This window comes from Sturnira hondurensis, unplaced genomic scaffold, assembly GCF_014824575.4.
Source record: "Sturnira hondurensis isolate 20B ecotype Veracruz unplaced genomic scaffold, ASM1482457v3 Scaffold0006849, whole genome shotgun sequence".
Taxonomy (NCBI): domain Eukaryota; kingdom Metazoa; phylum Chordata; class Mammalia; order Chiroptera; family Phyllostomidae; genus Sturnira; species Sturnira hondurensis.
The window spans coordinates 1,924,927-1,943,270 of record NW_028079480.1 but is presented as its reverse complement, the minus strand read 5'-3'; the positions used below and the strand labels follow the sequence as shown (position 1 = coordinate 1,943,270).

General features: G+C 49.0%; 1 protein-coding gene across 1 annotated transcript; it reads right to left on the bottom strand.

The window, feature by feature from the left end:
- Positions 1-1,606: 1,606 nt before the first annotated feature.
- Positions 1,607-4,045, bottom strand: FRAT2 (FRAT regulator of Wnt signaling pathway 2). The gene has a single exon (XM_037050826.1). It carries the CDS (start codon positions 3,686-3,688, stop codon positions 3,011-3,013), a length of 678 nt encoding a protein of 225 aa, XP_036906721.1. The 5' UTR covers positions 3,689-4,045; the 3' UTR covers positions 1,607-3,010.
- Between the last annotated feature and the right edge of the window lie 14,299 nt (positions 4,046-18,344).

The following is an 18,344-nucleotide window of genomic DNA, read 5'->3' as shown; positions in this document are numbered from 1 at the left end:
AGGAAATGCTACCCCCTAGGATTTTGAAAGCAGAGGCAGTGTGGAGGTGGCTTTCTGAAAGTTCAGGAAAATGGACTTAAAGGGCACAGAAGCAAAAGAGGAAGTGACAGCTTGTGCTTGTGGTGGAAAAGAGGTGGCTGAAGTGGTGGGGCGATTGAGGCATATTCGGGAGACATATATGGGCCCCCTAGAGGAAGAAGGGCCAATGGTGGTGTGGAGTCAGCAGCTATGCCTTGGCTGATGTGGCTCCATGGATTGAGCCCTGGTCTGTGAAGCAAAGGGTCACCGGTTTGATTCCCACCCAGGGCACATGCCTGAGTTGTAGGCCAGGTCCCTGGGGATGTGAAAGGCAACCGGTTGATGTATCTCTCACACATCAGTGTTTCTCTCCCTCTTTCTCCCTTCCTGTCTCTAAAAATAAATAAATGAAATCTTTTTTAAAATATTTTTTATTTATTTATCTTTAGAGGGGAAGAGGAGGGAGGGAGAGAAATATCAATGTATGGTTGCCTCTCGTGCGTCCCCCGCTGGGAACTGGCCTGCAACCCAGGCACGTGCCCTGACTGGGAATAAATGAAATCTTAAAAAAATAAAATCAGCACAGCCCTGACTGGTGTGGCTCTGCTTGGTCGTCATCCTGCAAAATGAAAGGTCACCAGCTCCGTCCCCAGTCAGGGCACGTGTCTTAGTTGTGGGTTCAGGTCCCAGCCAGGCATACACGAGAAACCAATCCATGTTTCTCTTTCTCCTTCCCTTCCCCTCTCTCTAATAATAAGTAAAATCTTTTTGAAAAAAGAATTAACAGCTATCATTTTGGGGCACTTAAGTATCCCAGACAATTCAAACCCTCACATGACCCTCCTAACTACCTTATTATGTATTGGTTTACAGATGAGAAAAGGGAAAAGCACAGAGCAGTGACTTGCCCTGATGACACAGCTGGTGAGCAGTGGGGCTGACTCAAAGAGTCACTGCGCACCAGCCTTCCCCCGCAGCTTTGGTGTGGGAGGGTGCAGGGCAGCACAGGCCCCTTGGGGGGGCTGGTTAACTGCACTGGGCCGAGAAAATCTTCCTTAAAAAGGGCAAGGGAACAAGTAGGACGAGAAGGTGCTGCTTTGGTTAATCTCTCGCTTCCAAAACCCAGCCCTTTCCCCACCAGATGTTGGTACTTTGCTATAAAACCCTTTCCCTTTCCCTAGACCACAGCTCCCGAGTGGGTCAGCCTCTCAGGGGGAAACAGGCTGGCTTTGCTGGTGCCCTTCCCATTCTTTACACAAAACATTCAGTTGCAAACACTCCCTCCACCCCTCTCCAGATATGAATCCTTGGCCTCCACCCACCAGCCTAGAAAGTGTTTCTGGAATAGGTTCTCATTCCATCGAGGGAGTGGGAGCCCACCTAGCAGCTTTTAAAACCCCGGGCCTAATTCTATGGTCTTGTGGACCATCAATCCAGAAAGCACTGAAGCCCTGCAGGGCTGCCAGGACTCTGAGCTGAGCCCGGGTCTCCCCAGGTGCTTTCTTCCTTGTTGCGGGTATCCCCAAGTCCTTTTCTTTCCCCCACCTCCCACCAAAAAGCCAAAGCATGCTCCAAAACAAAAAACAAATTTATTCAGCAGACATTTTAATTAAGAAATCCTATAAATCAGGACCGCCACAATTTCAGACACTCCGGTGCGAAGTGTACGTCAATAGCCACATCTGGAGGATGAACGAGCCATTGAATCTTTTTTTTAAAAAATGGGTTTAGCTACCTTCAAGTCTGGGGCTGGGGGGGGGGTGGCACTTCACTTAAAGTGCCATCAAGTTTCACAAGGGTAAAGCCAGCGGTTTCTCCTCGCAGAGAGTCACATTTTAAAGACGGTTTCAGTCACTTACAAAGAAGAGTTAGTGGCAGGAGCAATGTGTGAGGGGAGAGGACCCATGGAGGCTCAGGCCCACGGATCCACACAGGGCCAGATCAGAGCAGAACCACCACCAGGGTCCCGGTGTCCCATGCAGACACCAGAACGGGTGGATTAATACAGGTGGACTAGGAGAACTGGAGAGAGACTCAAGAGATTGTTTATGACCGTTTCTGAGAAAGCTCAGGGCACGGCCAAGAGTGGCCTCAGGAGGAGGAGGAGTCTGGAAAGAGGAAAGCACAGGGAAAAAAACAACAAATAACTCCCCACAAGTCCCTCTCTGCCTGTGTCTCTTCAGGAGACTCCCAGAAGGTAGGAAAGCACAAACGTGGCTCTTTTTGGAGCAAGAGGAAGAAAGGACAAGGGGATGAGTTAGCTCTCCCAGGAACCCCACAGCTTTCCACCTACAGCAAACCGTGACCTTGAACCACAGGTGGCAAGGTCAATCATTAAAAAGTCCAAATTCAACTCCAGTTCGATCCACCTTCAAAATCTTTCACCTCCCACCCCCCTAACTGGACCTCACATCTCCCACCTCGACCAGCCCCTAACTAGGAGGGAGGGAGGGGGCGATGCCAACTACCCACCGCCAACCTTTTACATTCCTCTTTCCTCCAGAATTTCTTTGCACACCAATTGTAGCACCATTTTCACAAAGCTCCTCCACCGGAAAATAAAGAAAATGTACTCGTGTCATTAAGTTTTCAAGTATTGTTCTAAAGCCCTCACGAATTCCCGCCCCTTGTGGCCCTATCTTTAAACAATCCAAGAACACGACACCCCCAAGGGTTAAGTCAGGTATAAATCAATAAAAGTAGCTGCCATAGTTCTCCCAGTTTATCCCAGGTCCTTGGCCCAAAGGTGGCCGGGAAGTTCTCACGCGGCACAGACGTGTCCTGGCCGGTGCGTTTCTCCACGTTCAAGTTTTCTCCGACAGCCTCGCTGGAGCCGGTAACTTCTTAGCTGGAGGTCTTCCCCAACACCCCTCCCTGCAGCCTCGGCCCTCGCTCCCAGAACGGCGACGATGGCTTCAGCTCAGGGTGGGTGAGGGCAAGACGCTGATGGGTCTGTGCAGCGGCCTCCTCTTCCTACTTCAGGGATCCCGGGTCAGTGCAAGGCGCCCGAGGGCTGCAGAGCGACCGGCTCCGGTCCGCTGCGGCCTCCCCCAGTCCCGGAGGCACTGGCAGGGCCTGCAACCACGGCGACAGCTCGCTGGATCCTACGCACGGCCTCCTTGATGAGGTTCCCCGAGAGCACGAGCTGTTGCAGGAGCCGGTGCGGGTCGTCGTCGTGGGCGCGCGCGCTGGCTGGGGGCCATCGTCGCTGCTGCAGGCGGCGGGAGGCTACAGCGCCCCGCAACCATCCTCGGCGGCACGGCCCTGGCAGGGCGCTGTGACCTGCGGCGAACTCGGCAACAAAGTAGGGCGCAGCGCGGCCTCTCACGCGGTTGCGGTCTCCGAGGGCGCAACGAAGGGCTCCCGGTGGCGCTGGGCCCACCGCCTCGGCCGCCGCGGGTGGCAGAACCGGAGGCCCGGCCTTGTCTGCCCGCACCGCCACTGCCGGGGGCCGCACCAGTGGCCCGGGAGGTGCGCACGGGGTGTCAGGGCTGTCCTGCGTTGCGTCCAGCTGCAGCGTCTCGTCAATCTGGGCCACCAGCCGGTCCACCTCGCCCGAGCCGCCCAGCGTCACGGACTGCTCCAGCAGGAGGAAACTGTCTTCCTCCTCCTCTTCCTCCGCCTCCGCTTCCTCGCCGGCTTCCTCTTCCTCCTCCCTCCGGCAGGGCATGGTCCTCAGCCCGAGAATCCGAAGCTCTGCGGGAGTCTCTGGCGACTCGGTGGGCCGCAGTGGAGCCAGGTGCAGTGCTGAGGCTGAATTCGAGGCCGAATCCGGGGCCAGGGCTGAGGCCGGCCGGGGAGGACGTGAAAGGCGCAGACCGGCTGGCACTCGTGCTGCGCCGCAGCCTCGGTGGCCGGAATCCTACCGGCTCGGGTTGATTTGTAAACAATGGGTGACGTAGGGGCTGGACGCAACCACTGCGCCTGGGCGGGAGGAGACGTGCGAGCAGGTACAGCGTCGAGGGCTGGGCAGGGCCGTGGCCAGAGCCTCCCCTTGTCTGACCTCGGTATCCCACTATATGCGGCTCTTGGGCATGGGGAGACCTTCATAGGTTCCTGAGCAGATGAGGCACACAAAAAAATGGTGACTCCGAGGCGACCTGGATTGGTTTCTGCCACTCGCAGACACACCCACCTACACGCCTAACCCCTCCTCCTACTCCGACACTAGCTCCCTCCCCACGTGTCATCAACGCTTGAGATGGCCCTGCTCCTCCCCCCCCCCTCCCCGCGCACCCGCCGTCACACGGACTGGGGGTGGTGGGGGAGGAGCTGGCTGCAGTCGGACTTCCGAGAGGTGGGGGTGGGGAAAGGACAGAGAATTGGGGGTGCTGAAGGGCCGTCGCAAAGGTGGGCGGAATTGATCTCAGGTGGGATTTCTGAGGTACGCCCAGTCCTCAAGCACTTCCTGAGAAGGACGCGCCACCGCATGGCTGAGTTGACTTTGTTCGTTTAAAAAAGGAAAAGATTCAAATTGAAATATGGGGCGATGAAAACACATCTCTCACAATCATAGGACTCAAACGAGACTCACATGACATTTTTTCCTTTCCAGTTTTTTCCATGAAAGTGTTACACACCAGCCACGTATACAAAGTTACACTTTTCCCCTTTGGTATTACACCATAAACAGTGTTCTTGTTATTGCATGCACTTTGAGAATGTAATCATTACGTAAGTTTCCATCGAGTGGCTGAACCATACATTATTAATCCTTTAATGTTTACTGTTTATCTAATTTCACCGTTGTAGATAAGTTTGTGACTGACATTTTTGTGTGTAAAACTTTCCATGTTGATGAGTGTTTTCTAAGAATATATTGCCACGAATGGAATTTCAGGTCAAAGGATATGGATATTTTAAGGTTTCTGAGAAACGTAACAAACTGCTTTCCAATTGGGTAAATTTCCTCTCCCATCATTAATCTGTGAACACATTATTTATGGCACCTTCAACTAGATTTGAGTACTATTGTTAAAAACTTTTTTGCTGGTTTCATAGATGGAACTGATAATGCCTTTCAGATTTTTTAAATTATTATTTTACTTAAGTACAGCAGTTTTCAAAATGTTAACCAACTGCATTTCCCTTTTTTTGGTAAATTATTTCCTAATTTCTTCCTATTGAGTTTTTCTTATTTGCATGACTCCTCTACATCTCAGGAGTTAACTCTTTTCTTTCATATTTTGGTATGAATATTTCAGGTATTTTTATTGGCTCTGTACAGATCCCCCCCCCCCCCCCCCCGCCACTAACACTTAACAAACTTTGATGTGGTCAAATTTATAAAATCCCTTTCTTTGAGTCTTCTAACACATTGCTAAATTTAGAGTCTTCTTGCCTCCAGAAAGTTATTACTCAGTTCGATTTTTTTTTTAAGATTTTTTCTAGTGCCTTGATTTTTTCCAAATCCATCTGGATTAATTTTGCTCTTGGGTGCAGGGAGAGGACATATATTTTTTCCCTTCAGAGAGCTTGCCACTCAGGGCTATATTTTTTCATTAGGACAGAGGTGTGTGGGCAGTATAAACACAAGCTCCGGGTGGTGAGCTCCCAGCTGCTATTTAACTGATGAAAGTGAGCACGGGTGGGGCTGGGAATATTTTGAACAGGCTGTGATGGGGAGTCAAAAGAGCACTGAACAGGTTGTACAAAGACCCAGATTCAAGTCTCATTCCTGCCATGTCTGAGGTGTGTGGCTTCTGGCAAATCAGTTTACAAGTGTGTTCACTTGTAAAATGGAAAAAATAATCCCTGCTCTGCCTCCCCCTGAGGATTGTTTTCAGGATCAAATGAGATAATGGGAACAGGCCTTGTCGGGCATTATACAAATGTACTGTGGGATTAGGTCCACGGTTTACTAACTGGGGCCTGGCCCAATTCCAGCGACTCCCCCAGGGAAACAGCTAATATAGTAATGATGACGGCTCCCCTTGCAGTCCACTAAGTAAAACATATCCTAAAGGCATTACTTCCTTGAACTTGCTAGGTGCCTTGTATTCTGCCTCACATCTACCCTGACCTGAGTGTTCAAGGCCCTCTTGGAGTCAGCCCAGAGGCTCCCAAGTTCCAAGGTATCACTACAACCAGTTCTGCAGGTTTTGGTGACAGATCCCTTCCTGACAGGCAGCCTTCCTCCTCCATCTCCGTGGAGGGCTCTTCACACACTTTACTGATGAGCACTGAAAGCCATTCCCCCCAGAGAGAGTGATTCTCATTTCACTCTGATGGTACTTACTGGAGAATTTCAAGGGGAATGAAAATTAGGGGAGGTCTATGGATTTCAGCAGAGTTAAATGGTAATTTTTTTCCTCCTCTCTGTAAGATGATGCTGCCTATAAGTAGAGAAAAGCAGTTTTATGCTCCATTGACTTTAAACATTAATGGGGCTGGTGTTATTGTGTCTAACCCCGCATGCCTGGAAGTTGTTTTTGTCTTCTTGTCAGGGTAATTCCCATAGTGTTCTTAGTACTATAGGAAATGGAGCTTTGAGATGGCATTCTTTTAAAAGTCTTCCCTTTGTTATGTTGCTTGTGTGTGGAGATTGCTATGTAAATATGCCCGGAACTTGGATATTATACTATTCATTATAGAGATGAATTCATTACAGAAGACCAACTCCATTTTCTGGGGGCACCTCTCCGGAGAGCTTTGAGAGAGAGAAAAGTGCTGTGTCGGACCAGTGGGAGGCAGAGAAGTGCCCCGGATTAGGAATCAACATATAAGATGCTAGAGAGGCTCAGATGCAATTAAAAGTAATGAGAGGGTATCAGAAAGGGAAGCAATGGGAGCTGTGTGCCTGGCATTCTGGCTGCCTCCCTAGAAAGGCACAGAGGGTGTTCAGAAGCAGCAGTGGAAGGACACAGAATGCAAAGATTTTCTGCATTGATGTAGAATCCTTCCCAAGGAGTCTGCGTTCGGCGAACGCTTTGTTTTTCAATTACCTGCACTCGGAGACCCCAGCTGAGGTGAACAGGGGTGGACACTAGGCTGGGAAACCCGCCTGGACCCAGTCACTTCACCCTTCTGTGCCTCAGATTCCAAATCTGTAAAATGGGGAGGGGTCGATCCCTTTACAAAATTGCTGTTACATGAGAATGTGTATGGGAAGGCTTATCACTCAGACCCAGGGGATGATGTTAGAGTTAGGTTCTGAGGAGTAAAAACAGTTGTAATGATGTTCAAGTCCAAAACAAAGGAAATTCTATGCTTTGGTCCATCAGTGGGTGAATGGATAAAATAATATTTTTATTATTACATTGTGCTCAGCGAAAGACGCCAGGCACCAAAAGATCCTGTCTTGTGATTCTGTTTATATGAAATAGCTAGAATAGATAAATCCGTAGAGACAGAGGGCAGGTTGGTGTATGCTTAGGTTGAGGTGGGAGGGCCCTGGGTGGGGGAGGGTGACTGGTAATGGATGTAAGGTTTCCTTATGGAGTGTGGAAGTGTTTTGAAACTTGTTAGAGGTGACAACATTCTGGGTGTACTAAATGCCACTGAATTATAAACTTTAAAATGGCTAATTTTTGCCCTGGCTGGTGTGGCTCATTGGATTGTGGGCCAGGTCCTCAGTAGGGAACGCAAGAGAAGCAACCACACATTAATGTTTCTCTCCCTCTTTTCCTCTCTCCCTTTCCCTGCCTAAACATAAATAAATAAAGTCCGTTTAAAAAAGAAAATAAAATGGCTATTAAAAAAAAAGATTTTATATATTTACTTTTAGAGAGAAACAGGAAGAGAGGAAGAAAGAGAGGGAGTGAGACATCAGTGTGTGAGAGATACATCATTCAGTTGAGTCTCACACGCCCCCAACCGGGGATGTGGCCCACAACCCAGGAATGTGCCCTGACTGGGAATGGAATCGGCAGCCTGCACTCAATCTACTGAGCCTCACCAGCCAGGGCTAAAAGTGGCTAATTTATGTTATGTGAATTTCACCTCAATAAGAAAAAGTCTATGCTGTATCTGCTACTTGATCTAGTTCTTTCTTCCTCTCTTTGTAACTGTGACTGTCATCTATTTGCTGATGTGAAGTAATCACGTTTTTACCACGGTTTTAAAACAGCTTGCAGATCGTTCTCAACTTTGAGATCACCTGATTCCCTCACTCCTGTTGTGTGGTTTTCTGGCTGAGGTGGGCGGGGTCGTTGCTTTCCCTCAGCTCGGAAGTGAAGGCTGGTCCTGGGGCAGCCAGGGGCCCACAGTGGACCCGAGGAAGATCTGCAGTAATTCTTCCCATCCCAAAGTTTTCTTCCAGTCACCTGCCCCTCTGCTTTGTGCTGAGGATGTAGGTCAGGGAAGTAGCTGCAATACAATGCATAGAGGGAAAGGGATTCTTTTAAATAAATTTACCAGCTAGGTAACCATGATTAAAATTTGCCTTGGAGAAAACTATGTTCAGATGAAAGATTAGTGGTTGCCAAAGGCTAAGGGAGTCAGAGAGGCTGTTGTTACAAAGGGAAAGAGGTGAACTTGGGGGTGATGGTGATGGACCCATGTAGTATCTGATTGTGGTGAAGGTCACACACATCCTTATGGGCCTTAAAAACTCAGAACTATACATGGAAGCAACAAAACAAACTGCAAACACACACACCACATACTGATAATGGGTTCGAGTGCATGGGTGGAGACATTTGACAAAACTCAGTGAGCGCATAAAACAACAAAAAGAAAAAACTCAATGAACACTTATATGGGTGAATTAATTATTTGTAAAGTATACCTCAATGAAGTTGATTTTTTAAAATCTGCCTTGAAACATGAAAGACACGGGCCCTATGAGTTCTCCGTAAATCACGCCACTTGGGGAAGTAGGAGAGACGACAAGTGGGCCACAGGCTCTGCGCCAGACCAGGCCTCGCGAGGAGGGAGAAGTCCTTCCCATCAGGGACCCAACTTGGGAGGCTGTAAATCTGCTCACTCCATCACCCAACACATCAGAAAACACCTGCACTGTCCCGGAGTCTGTGCCCACTTCCAAGGCCACAGCAAACAGTGGAGGCAGTCCTCACAGAGCTTTGCAGTCCCTGGTGGGCAAAAGAATGGCCCTCCAAAGAGGCCTGCCATCTAATCTTGGGAGTCTGTGAATGCTACCTTACATGGCAAAAGGGACTTTGCAGATGTGATTGAGTAAAGACCTTACGATGGGAGATGACCTGGATTACTAGGTGGGCCCAATGCCATCACAACTGTCCTTATGAAAGGGAGGAGTCAGGTCGGAGTCAGAGATGTGATGACAGAAGTGGAGGCTGGACCGCTGTAGCTGCTGGCTTTGAAGATGGAAGGCGCCATGAGCCAAAGAATGAAGAAAACTCCTGGATGCTGGACAAGGCAAAGAAATGGATTCTGACCGCTGTTGGGAACCATCCTGCCTGGTTTCAGAAGCTGTAACCCCGCCAACAGGCAAAAAGGCCCCACGGCTAGGGGACCTTGACACCATATGCCACTAAGGGGACAAAACTTATCCTCCCGACAGGGGTGCAGCCTCTAGCCCCTTCACTTCACTCTGCTTGGCCCCTGGAGGATGATGGGTAAGAGTCCTCAAAGAAGGAACAACCTATATAAGGCACAGTCACAAAGGGGCCATCAAGGAAGAATTTAGGGGATTGTGGAGGAGGGGCAAAAGACCCTCGCCCCTTGTCTTTGACATAGCCTGAGTCCTCATTCTGTCTGTAACATGTCTCCTAATCTCTTGGCTGCCTTACTTCCCCATCTGACTTAAGCCTGAAACAATGCAGTGCAGCCCTGGGCAGGAGCAGGAGGTTCCCCAGGGCAATCAGGACTAGGAAAAAATGCACAAAATCCCGTGTAACTGCTTTGCTAAGACTGTCCTCAATTTTCTGATAAGGGTCCAAACACGAAATAAGTTTGTTTCCCAAGGTTTTACAGCCGACTGGCGTCTCCCAGTCTACCAGACCCTGACTCAAAAGGACCCTGTGATCCCAGAAGCGTTATCTGTAAACCATACCTCCTTTCTTTGGTATGCGTTTTCCGGAACTGCCCCACCTGGCACCTCTCAGTCTACCAGACCCTGACTCAAAAGGACCCTGTGATCCCAGAAGCGTTATCTGTAAACCATACCTCCTTTCTTTGGTATGCGTGGTCGGGAACTGCCCTCCCTGGTTTCAGGAGCTGTAACCACCACCTCCTCCCCCCCGCTATGGCTAAGGCTCAGTGAGTGACCATAGGACCATAAGCCACTAAGGAGACAAAGCTTATCTCCCTGGCAAGGGCACTGCCCTCTGCCCCTTTTACTTCACCCTGCCTGGCCCCCAATGCTTGGTCGGTTAGCCAGCGACGGGTAAGATTCCTCAAGGGAGGAACGACCTAAGACAGGCACGATAATGGGGAGTCCCCAGGGAAGGACTTGGGGGGCTATAGCAAAAAGGAGTGATGGACCCTCGCTCCTCAGCTTTGACATAGCCTGAGTCCTCATTCTGTCTGCAAGAAGTCTCTTAATCTCTCAGCTGCCTTACTTCCCCCTGCCTGACTTAATCCTGAAACAATGACAGAGGGCGGTGCAGTCCTGTGCTGGAAAGAGCGGGTTTCCCAGGTGGTCAGGACCAAGAAAGAATATATAAAATCCTGTGAAACCTGCTTTGCTAAGAATGCTCTCAATTAAATGATGAGGGTCCAAGCAGGAAATGAATTTGTTTCCCAAAGTTTTGTAGCCCTTTAGCTAACAGACCCTGACTCAGAATGGGCCCTTGTAGTTCTTTGTATGCTATCTATTGTTTGATCCTTACTGCCTGACAATTATTAATGAGCTTTATCTGTATTTCTGTGCAAATTGAAACCCAATAAAAGCTTTTCAAGGCAAGGGTGGGCACACTCTCCTCTTGAGAGAGTGACTGAGAAGTTCAGAGGCACTCTCCCCTAGAGAGAGTGGCCGTGCCGTCCCTTTTTCTCCACAGGACTTGGTAGTCCGGGTGAATGTATCTTGTCTTATCCATAATGCCGTGGACACTGTGGGCCGGTGTCCGAGTCAACACATCTCTATGCAAGCTAAACTCAGTAAAAGCCCATTGAGAGAGAAGCTCGAGACCTTTCTCCTCTGAGAGACTGGTCAGCCTTTCCTCTCCAAGCTGATTATGTCTTATCCATGACAGCTGGGAGAGCCTTGTGGGCAGAGCCCGGACACCACCCACCGTTCCCCCAGCCTCCAGGAAGGAGCACAGCCCTGCTGAGCCACCTTGACTGTAACCCAGTGAGATCCACTTCAAGCCTCTGAACATCCAAAGTGTAAGGTAATAAATTTGTGTTATTTTAAGCCACTACATTTGTGGTGATCTTTTTTACAACAGCAGTAAGAAATTACTACATGGCCTAATACAGAAAAATGTGTAAATAAGCAATGACTGTGCCCTACCTTAAACGCGGGTTATAGAAGGATTGGGCACCACTCATGATGGCTCCAACACAGAGGAGCAGCTCAACCCAGTTACAACGAGTTAGGAAATACGTTTTGTGGAAGTGACCCAGGCTGACACCTCAAGCGTGGTGTTGTGAAGTGTTCACAAAAACCTATTCCCGCTTCCCTGGGGACACGGCTGAAATGTTTCCCAGTCTCCCTTGCAGTGAAGTCCTGCCAAATAACTGACTTCTAGCCAGGGCAGTGTGAGCAGAAATGATGGGTGCTGATCCACAAAAACCTCCTATGACCATCGGTGCTCTCTCCTATTGCGCTGCGGAGTGTCAGTGCTCAGGGCAATCTTGGAAGCTGTGCATGGCAGATGGCACGCCCACCCCCATTCCCACTGCACAACATCTAGGAACACCAGTACAGAGTCTCAGCAAATCTGAAAACAACTGAGTTGACCACTGAGATTTTGAGATGTTATAGCATCTAGCATAACGCTAGTACAGATGGAGAAAGGTTAACAGCAAAAGAGAAGTGGAGCCCTGGCTGGGTGGCTCAGTGGATTGAGTGCCGGCCTGCAAACCAAAAGGTTGCTGGTTTGATCCCTGGTCAGGGCACATGCCTGGGCTGCAGGCTGGGTCCCAGGTTTGGGAGGCAATTGATCAATGTTTCTCACATTTGTGTTTCTCTCCCTCTCTTTCTCCCTCCCTTCTCCTCCCTCTAAAAGTAAATAAATAAAATCTTAGTTTAAAAAAAAAGAGAAGTAGAGAGTAGCAGGCCCAAGCAACTTGATAGAGAGCTCAGTGTAGCAGGGGTGATGTCTGGGGAGGTAGAAGGGGAGTGTGTGAGGGACCACGATGAAGGGTGAGCTGCACTGGTAAACACTAGGTTGGTGTGTGAGCACAGGTGCACCTGGGGACCTGATTTACATTTTAAAAGAGCAATACTCTGGGGGTACCACGCTCCAGAGGAGGGCAAACCCCAAAGAAGTGAACACAGTGGCCAGACACCAGTTCAGATTGATGGTGAAACAGAGGCCTCCCTGCAATGGCAGGGCTTCAGGGTCTAATGGGGTGTAGCCCCACACCTCCACTTTCATAAGCCAGAGTGGCTTTTGTTATTATTGCTGGCCTGCCCCCTCGGCTGCCCACCACAGTTTCCCAAGTCCCACAGGCCCTCTGCTTCGTGGAATCTTAGTAAGTTTGTCCTCAAGAGGGCAGGTTGTTTCAGTTTGGTCATTCTGAGTTTTCCTCCCCAAGTAGTTTTGCTCCAGTTTTCCTGGAGGTGGAAATGGATAGGTGAGTCCACGAATCTGAAGACTCTGACAAGCAAGTATACTTGCGGCCTTCTCTTTCTCATTTCAGACCCCTGTAGGCAGACACCAGGGGTCTCCTTGGAGACAGTGCTGGTCTCAGCCATAGAAGAACCACATTACCTTGTTTGGGAAAACGTAAACCCCTCCCACCTACCTGCCCATTTGGATATGCAGAGTTGAGGACATTGAATACATTATTCTTACCCTTCACCGGCCTCTGACATTAGACCAATGAGTTGTCTGTGGACTCCAGGCTTGCTCCCTGGGGCTCACAGCCTCCCCGTGTAGTCCTGACCAATGTCAGAGTGCCACTGGGTTGGGAGTTGGGTGACCTGGGTTCTAGTCCTGGTTCCTCCAGTCCCCAGAGGCTGGGAACAGCGGTCTTCGCTCTGGGCTGTTCCCATTTGCAAAGTTGCCCTGAAGGCTGCCTAGCTCTAAGGTGCTGGGAGAGCAGCTTGGCTGTTATCTCTAGGTCTGTAATTTCTAGCCCTTCCTAATACTACTCTCACACAATTAGGATGGTCAGTCATGAAAACGCTGACCAGGTGACAGGGAGACATTCTGTTTCCAGCCCCTCGAGATGGACACAACAGAAACCTCTCACTCAGGACCTGCTCAGTGCCCTGTGCACACCGTGGCTCGGCCCTCTGGCTCCAGGCCCACCATATGCACTTGTAGAAACCTATTGCCTCCATTCAGGGGCTCACTCTTTTCTCTCCTATATTATGTGGTTTTAATAGTCTCCTTTCCAGCAGTCTTGCTGTATATTTGGCTTTTACTTTATAAATTTGTAGATATAGATAGACTATGCAACTATGCATTTAAATAAATGAAAACTGCTGTCTCTCCCAAAGAACAGACCAACCCTGCAATGTTAAGTTAGATAAGAATTTAGGTAATAGGCCCTGGCTGGTATAGCTCAGTGGATTGAGTGCAGGCCTGCAAACCAACGGATCACGGTTCGATTCCCAGCCAGGGCACATGCCTGGGTTGCAGGCCAGTTCCCAGCAGGGGTCAGTTCCCAGCAGCGGATGCAAGAGAAGCAACCATACATTGATATTTCTCTCCCTTTCTCCTTCCCTTCCCTTCTAAAGATAAATAAATAAAATCCTAAAAAAAAGAATTTAGGTAATAATGCCTAACATTTATTTGTGGTTATTGCATGCTATATTCTGAGGCTCCCGTCAGTTCTAGCAAGGCCCAACTCTTTTTGGCTCCAGGGCCTCTGCACATGCTACTCCTTAGCCTGGAGCATGGTCCAAAAGTGGGTGAGAGGAGCTTTGGCAGTGCCCTCCCCCAACACAAATACAGGAGCTGAGTAAAAACAGTGACCTTGGTACGCAACAGGGCGTCAAGACAGGTCCCTGCCCGAGCCCACTTTCCAACCAGATCACTGTGCTTAGGCCCTGGGTTTCTGGAAATTTTGGTGTCTTGCTTGTTTAGGCAAACACCTAACCTGAAGCCTGCTCACCATTCCGATCCTAGAGGCTCTACCGCCATGGCTCCCTTGTCCAAATCGGTCCCTCCATGACACCTGCACCTAGACTTCACAGCACCACTCCACTCATGTGTCTTATTACCTGTCCCCTCCTCAGAACCTTAGTGAAGGCAAAGATCCTGTCTGGTTTGCCTACTGCTGTCTCTCCCATACCTCACAAACTATTTTTTGGAAAAAAGTCCTTTGCTCAGAATAAATGCACAATGCAAGTGTGTGTATGGGGGGTGGGGAGGGATCAAGAATATGGAAGAAAATGACATAAAGGAAGAAAGGAAGACTCACAGGCCAGCTCCATATCTCTCCTGGAAAGGAAAGAGAAAGCAATACCCAGCAAGCAGCCCCGCCCCTCCCTGCCCTACCCTGCTGCCCTGCCCCTTGCAGTTCTAAAGAAAGTCAGCCCTGGGACGACTCCACCCTCCTCTCCCCTAGTATGAAGAAACCTGTTCTGTAATTGTCTTTAGTGCCTGTCCCAGGGTTTTAGGGGTGAAGAGCCTGCAAGTGGATGAGCAGGAAGGGGAACAGCCTCCGATGTCCCAACTGTACCAGGTGTTTTTAAATTCACAGGCAAGCCTCTTTGCAACACTGTGTTCTCTGGGGCTAAATTGCCTAAGGTGTAACCACATGGGCTTGAACTCTGGAGGCCTGGTACCTACCTATGGGACCTACTTAACTTTGCCTTTGGGTTCTCAGCTGTCAAGTGGGCTCATGTTCATAAAAACTACAATCATAATGAGACCGTCGCAGGGATCAAAGATGATGCACGTGACCGCGTTTGCTAAGTCGGAGGGCTCCCTGCAGCCCAAGTCGTCGTGGCTGCCGTGCCGGCACAGGAGATTCAAGTCGGCTAGGTGTGCACCGGGTGTGACTGTGCCCATGTGGGGTCCTGAGGGGTCCACCGGGGAGTTCTCTCGAAGGCAGGACTGTGTTAGGGTTAATGCGGGACGTCAGTCTAGGCAGCTGGTTATTGTTCGTTTGGGAGGTGTACCTCACCAACTTATAAGGAGTTGAACTAACTTCTGGACTGATCAAGGCAGAAAGTTTTAGATAAGTGTTATCTCACAACGATCCAATCAAAGTACGTGGTCGTGTAAAATCGGCTCAGGGAATAATAAATGCTGCACCTCATCATGTTTATAAGCATATTTACAACCGAGGGCTGGTCCCAGGTTATTGGCTTGGTGTGTACTTCAGGCTTGGTGGCCTTGAGTCCAAGATGTACGGCACAGCAACTGTTCTGGTTCAAAGCAAGCCTATTCGGGAGCCCACGAACCTGCAGAGGAGCCACAGGGACTGTACAGGCTATTCCTGGCACCATCCGTCTCCCTGTCAGCAGAGCCTCAGATCCTCCCTGAAATCCTCATCTAAAGTCCTACCAGTGTTCTGACTGGTACTCACAGGTCTAAGGGGTGACATTCCTGGAATCTGGAAATCAAGCTGCCTTCTAGAAGATAAACCCTTCAAGTCCACACATGATGGATAAAGTAAGTTATCTGTTCAAGGTCCCAAAGGGAACAGGACTCCTCGCTGGTGAAAGCTGTACCAATAGGGTTTGGAAATTCAATCCAGGCACGCCTGCACCGAAGGGAGCACGGGCCAGATGAAATCTCAGAGAAGCTTCTGAACAGCAGGTAAATGGCTCCAACCAGACTAGAAGACACCAGAGAGGACGGACCTGGCCAGCTTTGCAGCACTAACCGGAATAAAGGAGGACTCAGTGGGCAGGTGTGTTCCATCCAGAGCTGTTCTACCTAATGACGTTTTCAATGTAACACTCGTATGTTTCCCTTTACCCTGCTTCATGGTCACCAAAGCCTCGAAGTCTGACTTTCTCTGCAGGGGACAGTAGGTACAGAGAAGTCACCACGACACTAAGTCTCAGGCCCCCAGGCGGTTCTACTTCTCATTTTGACTAAGCCCCTGAGTTACTATTTTTCCTCTCTGAACGTGACCCACTCTTAGACTTGTAAAGCTGGTATCCAGACTGAACCCAGAATGAGTATGTAACCTGCAACAGGGTAGCAGGGATCACACCTTCCACCCACAGTCTTAATATCTACTGGTAATTGACTACAGCCCTGAAATCTGTTCTAGGCCCTTTCATTACCCATCAATGAGATTCGGAATGGGAGAACACCTTCTGCCACTGCAGCCGTGGCCCTGGGTGACTCGGCTAGCCTCTAACAGGCTGGTAAATGTTTATAATGGCGAAAGCTACACTAAGTATGATTTCAGGAAATGGCAAGCCAGCTTACATTGCTCCAAATCAAGGTTGTTTTCTGACTACAGTTATCTGTCTATTCATAATAATGTATACCAAAAATAGAACAAGAGCAGTCATCATGTCATTTTCTAAATATTGCTTTGCACACATTCCAGCATCTAGTGATGGCATTGAACTCCTGTGTACATCAAGGAGCAACACACTTACAGACTCGAGATCCTTTGTAAATAACTGAGCCAGGTCCACAAGACAGATGCTTAGGCCAGGCCATTGAAAACAATGTTCATGGGACTTTCAGCCAATGTGGAGGCATAGGTAGACACACTGCGCCTCCTCACACAACCAAAAGAGGGACAACAACAAATTTAAAAACAGAAAACAACCAGAACTGACAGAAAACCGAACTGTATGGAAGTCCAAAACCAAGTAGTTAAAGAAGAAACATTCAAGCCCTTGCTGGTGTAGGCTCAGTGGATTGAGCGTGGGCCTGCGAACCACACGATCGCAGTTTGATTCCCTGTCAGGGCACATGCCTGGGTTGCAGTCCCATTCCCAGCAGGGGACTCAAGAGAGGCAACCATGCATTGATGTTTCTCTCCTTCTCTCCTTCCCTTCCCCTCTAAAGATAAATAAATAAAATCTTTAAAAAAAAAAGAAGAAGAAACATTCACCCAGACCAGTAGGAGGGGTGGAGACAGGCAGCGGCTGGAGGACCAGGGCGGGCTAGGCGGCAGCTGGCGGAGCGGGTGCTCCCACAACTGAGTGTGGATAAACTGGGAGGAACAACTGGGGAGTGAAACAGACCATGCAACACAGGGCTCCAGCTCGGGGCAATAAAGCCTCAAAGCCTCTGACTGAAAACACCTGTGGGGGTTGAGGCACCAGTGGGAGAAACTCCCAGCTTCACAGGAAGTTTGTTGGAAAGACCCACAAGGTCCTAGAACGTACATAAACCCACCCACCCAGGAATCAGCACCAGAAGGGCCCACATTGCTTGTGGGAAGTGGGGCAAGTGACTAAAAACCAGCAGAGAGTAGAGCAAACGGTTGTTCCCTCTTGGCTTACATACATCATCACAACACAGCAAGTGTGGGTTGCCCCGTCCTGGTGAACACCTAAGGCTCTGCCCCTCACTACGTAACAGGTGCGTCAAGACAAAAAAAAAAATGGCCCAAATGAAAGAACAGATCAAAGCTCCAGAAAAACTACAACTAAGCAACGAAGAGATAGCCAACCTATCATATGCACAGTTCAAAATACTGGTGATCAGGATGCTCACAGAATTGGTTAAGTATGGTCACAAAAGAGGAAAAAGTGAAGTCTATAAGAAGTGAAATAAAGGAAAACGTGCAGGGAACCAACAGTGATGGGAAAAAAAACAGGATTCAAATCAATAGTTTGGAGCAGAGGAAGAAAGAAACATTCAACCAGTACAGAATAAAGAAACAAGAATTTTAAAAAAATGAGAAGCTTAGGAACCTCCAGGACATCTTTAAATGTTCCAACATCTGAATCATAGGGGTGCCAGAAGGAGAAGAGGAGGAGCAAGAAATTGAAAACTTATTTGAAAAAATAATGAAGAACTTCCCTAATCTGGCAAAGGAAATAGACTTCCAGGAAGTCCAGGAAGCTTAGAAAGTCCCAAAGAAGTTGGACCCAAGGAGGAACACACCAAGGCACAGCATAATTACATTACCCAAGATTAAAGATAAGGAGAGAATCTTAAAAGCAGCAAGAGAAAAGGAGACAGTTACCTACAAAAGAGTTCCCATTAAGACTACTAGCTGATTTTTCAAAAGGAACCTTACAGGCAAGAAAGGGCTGGAAAGAAGTATTCAGTCATGACAGGCAAGGACCTTCATCCAAGATTGCTCTATCCAGCAAAGCTTTCATTTAGAATGGAAGGGCAAATAAAGTGCTTCCCAGA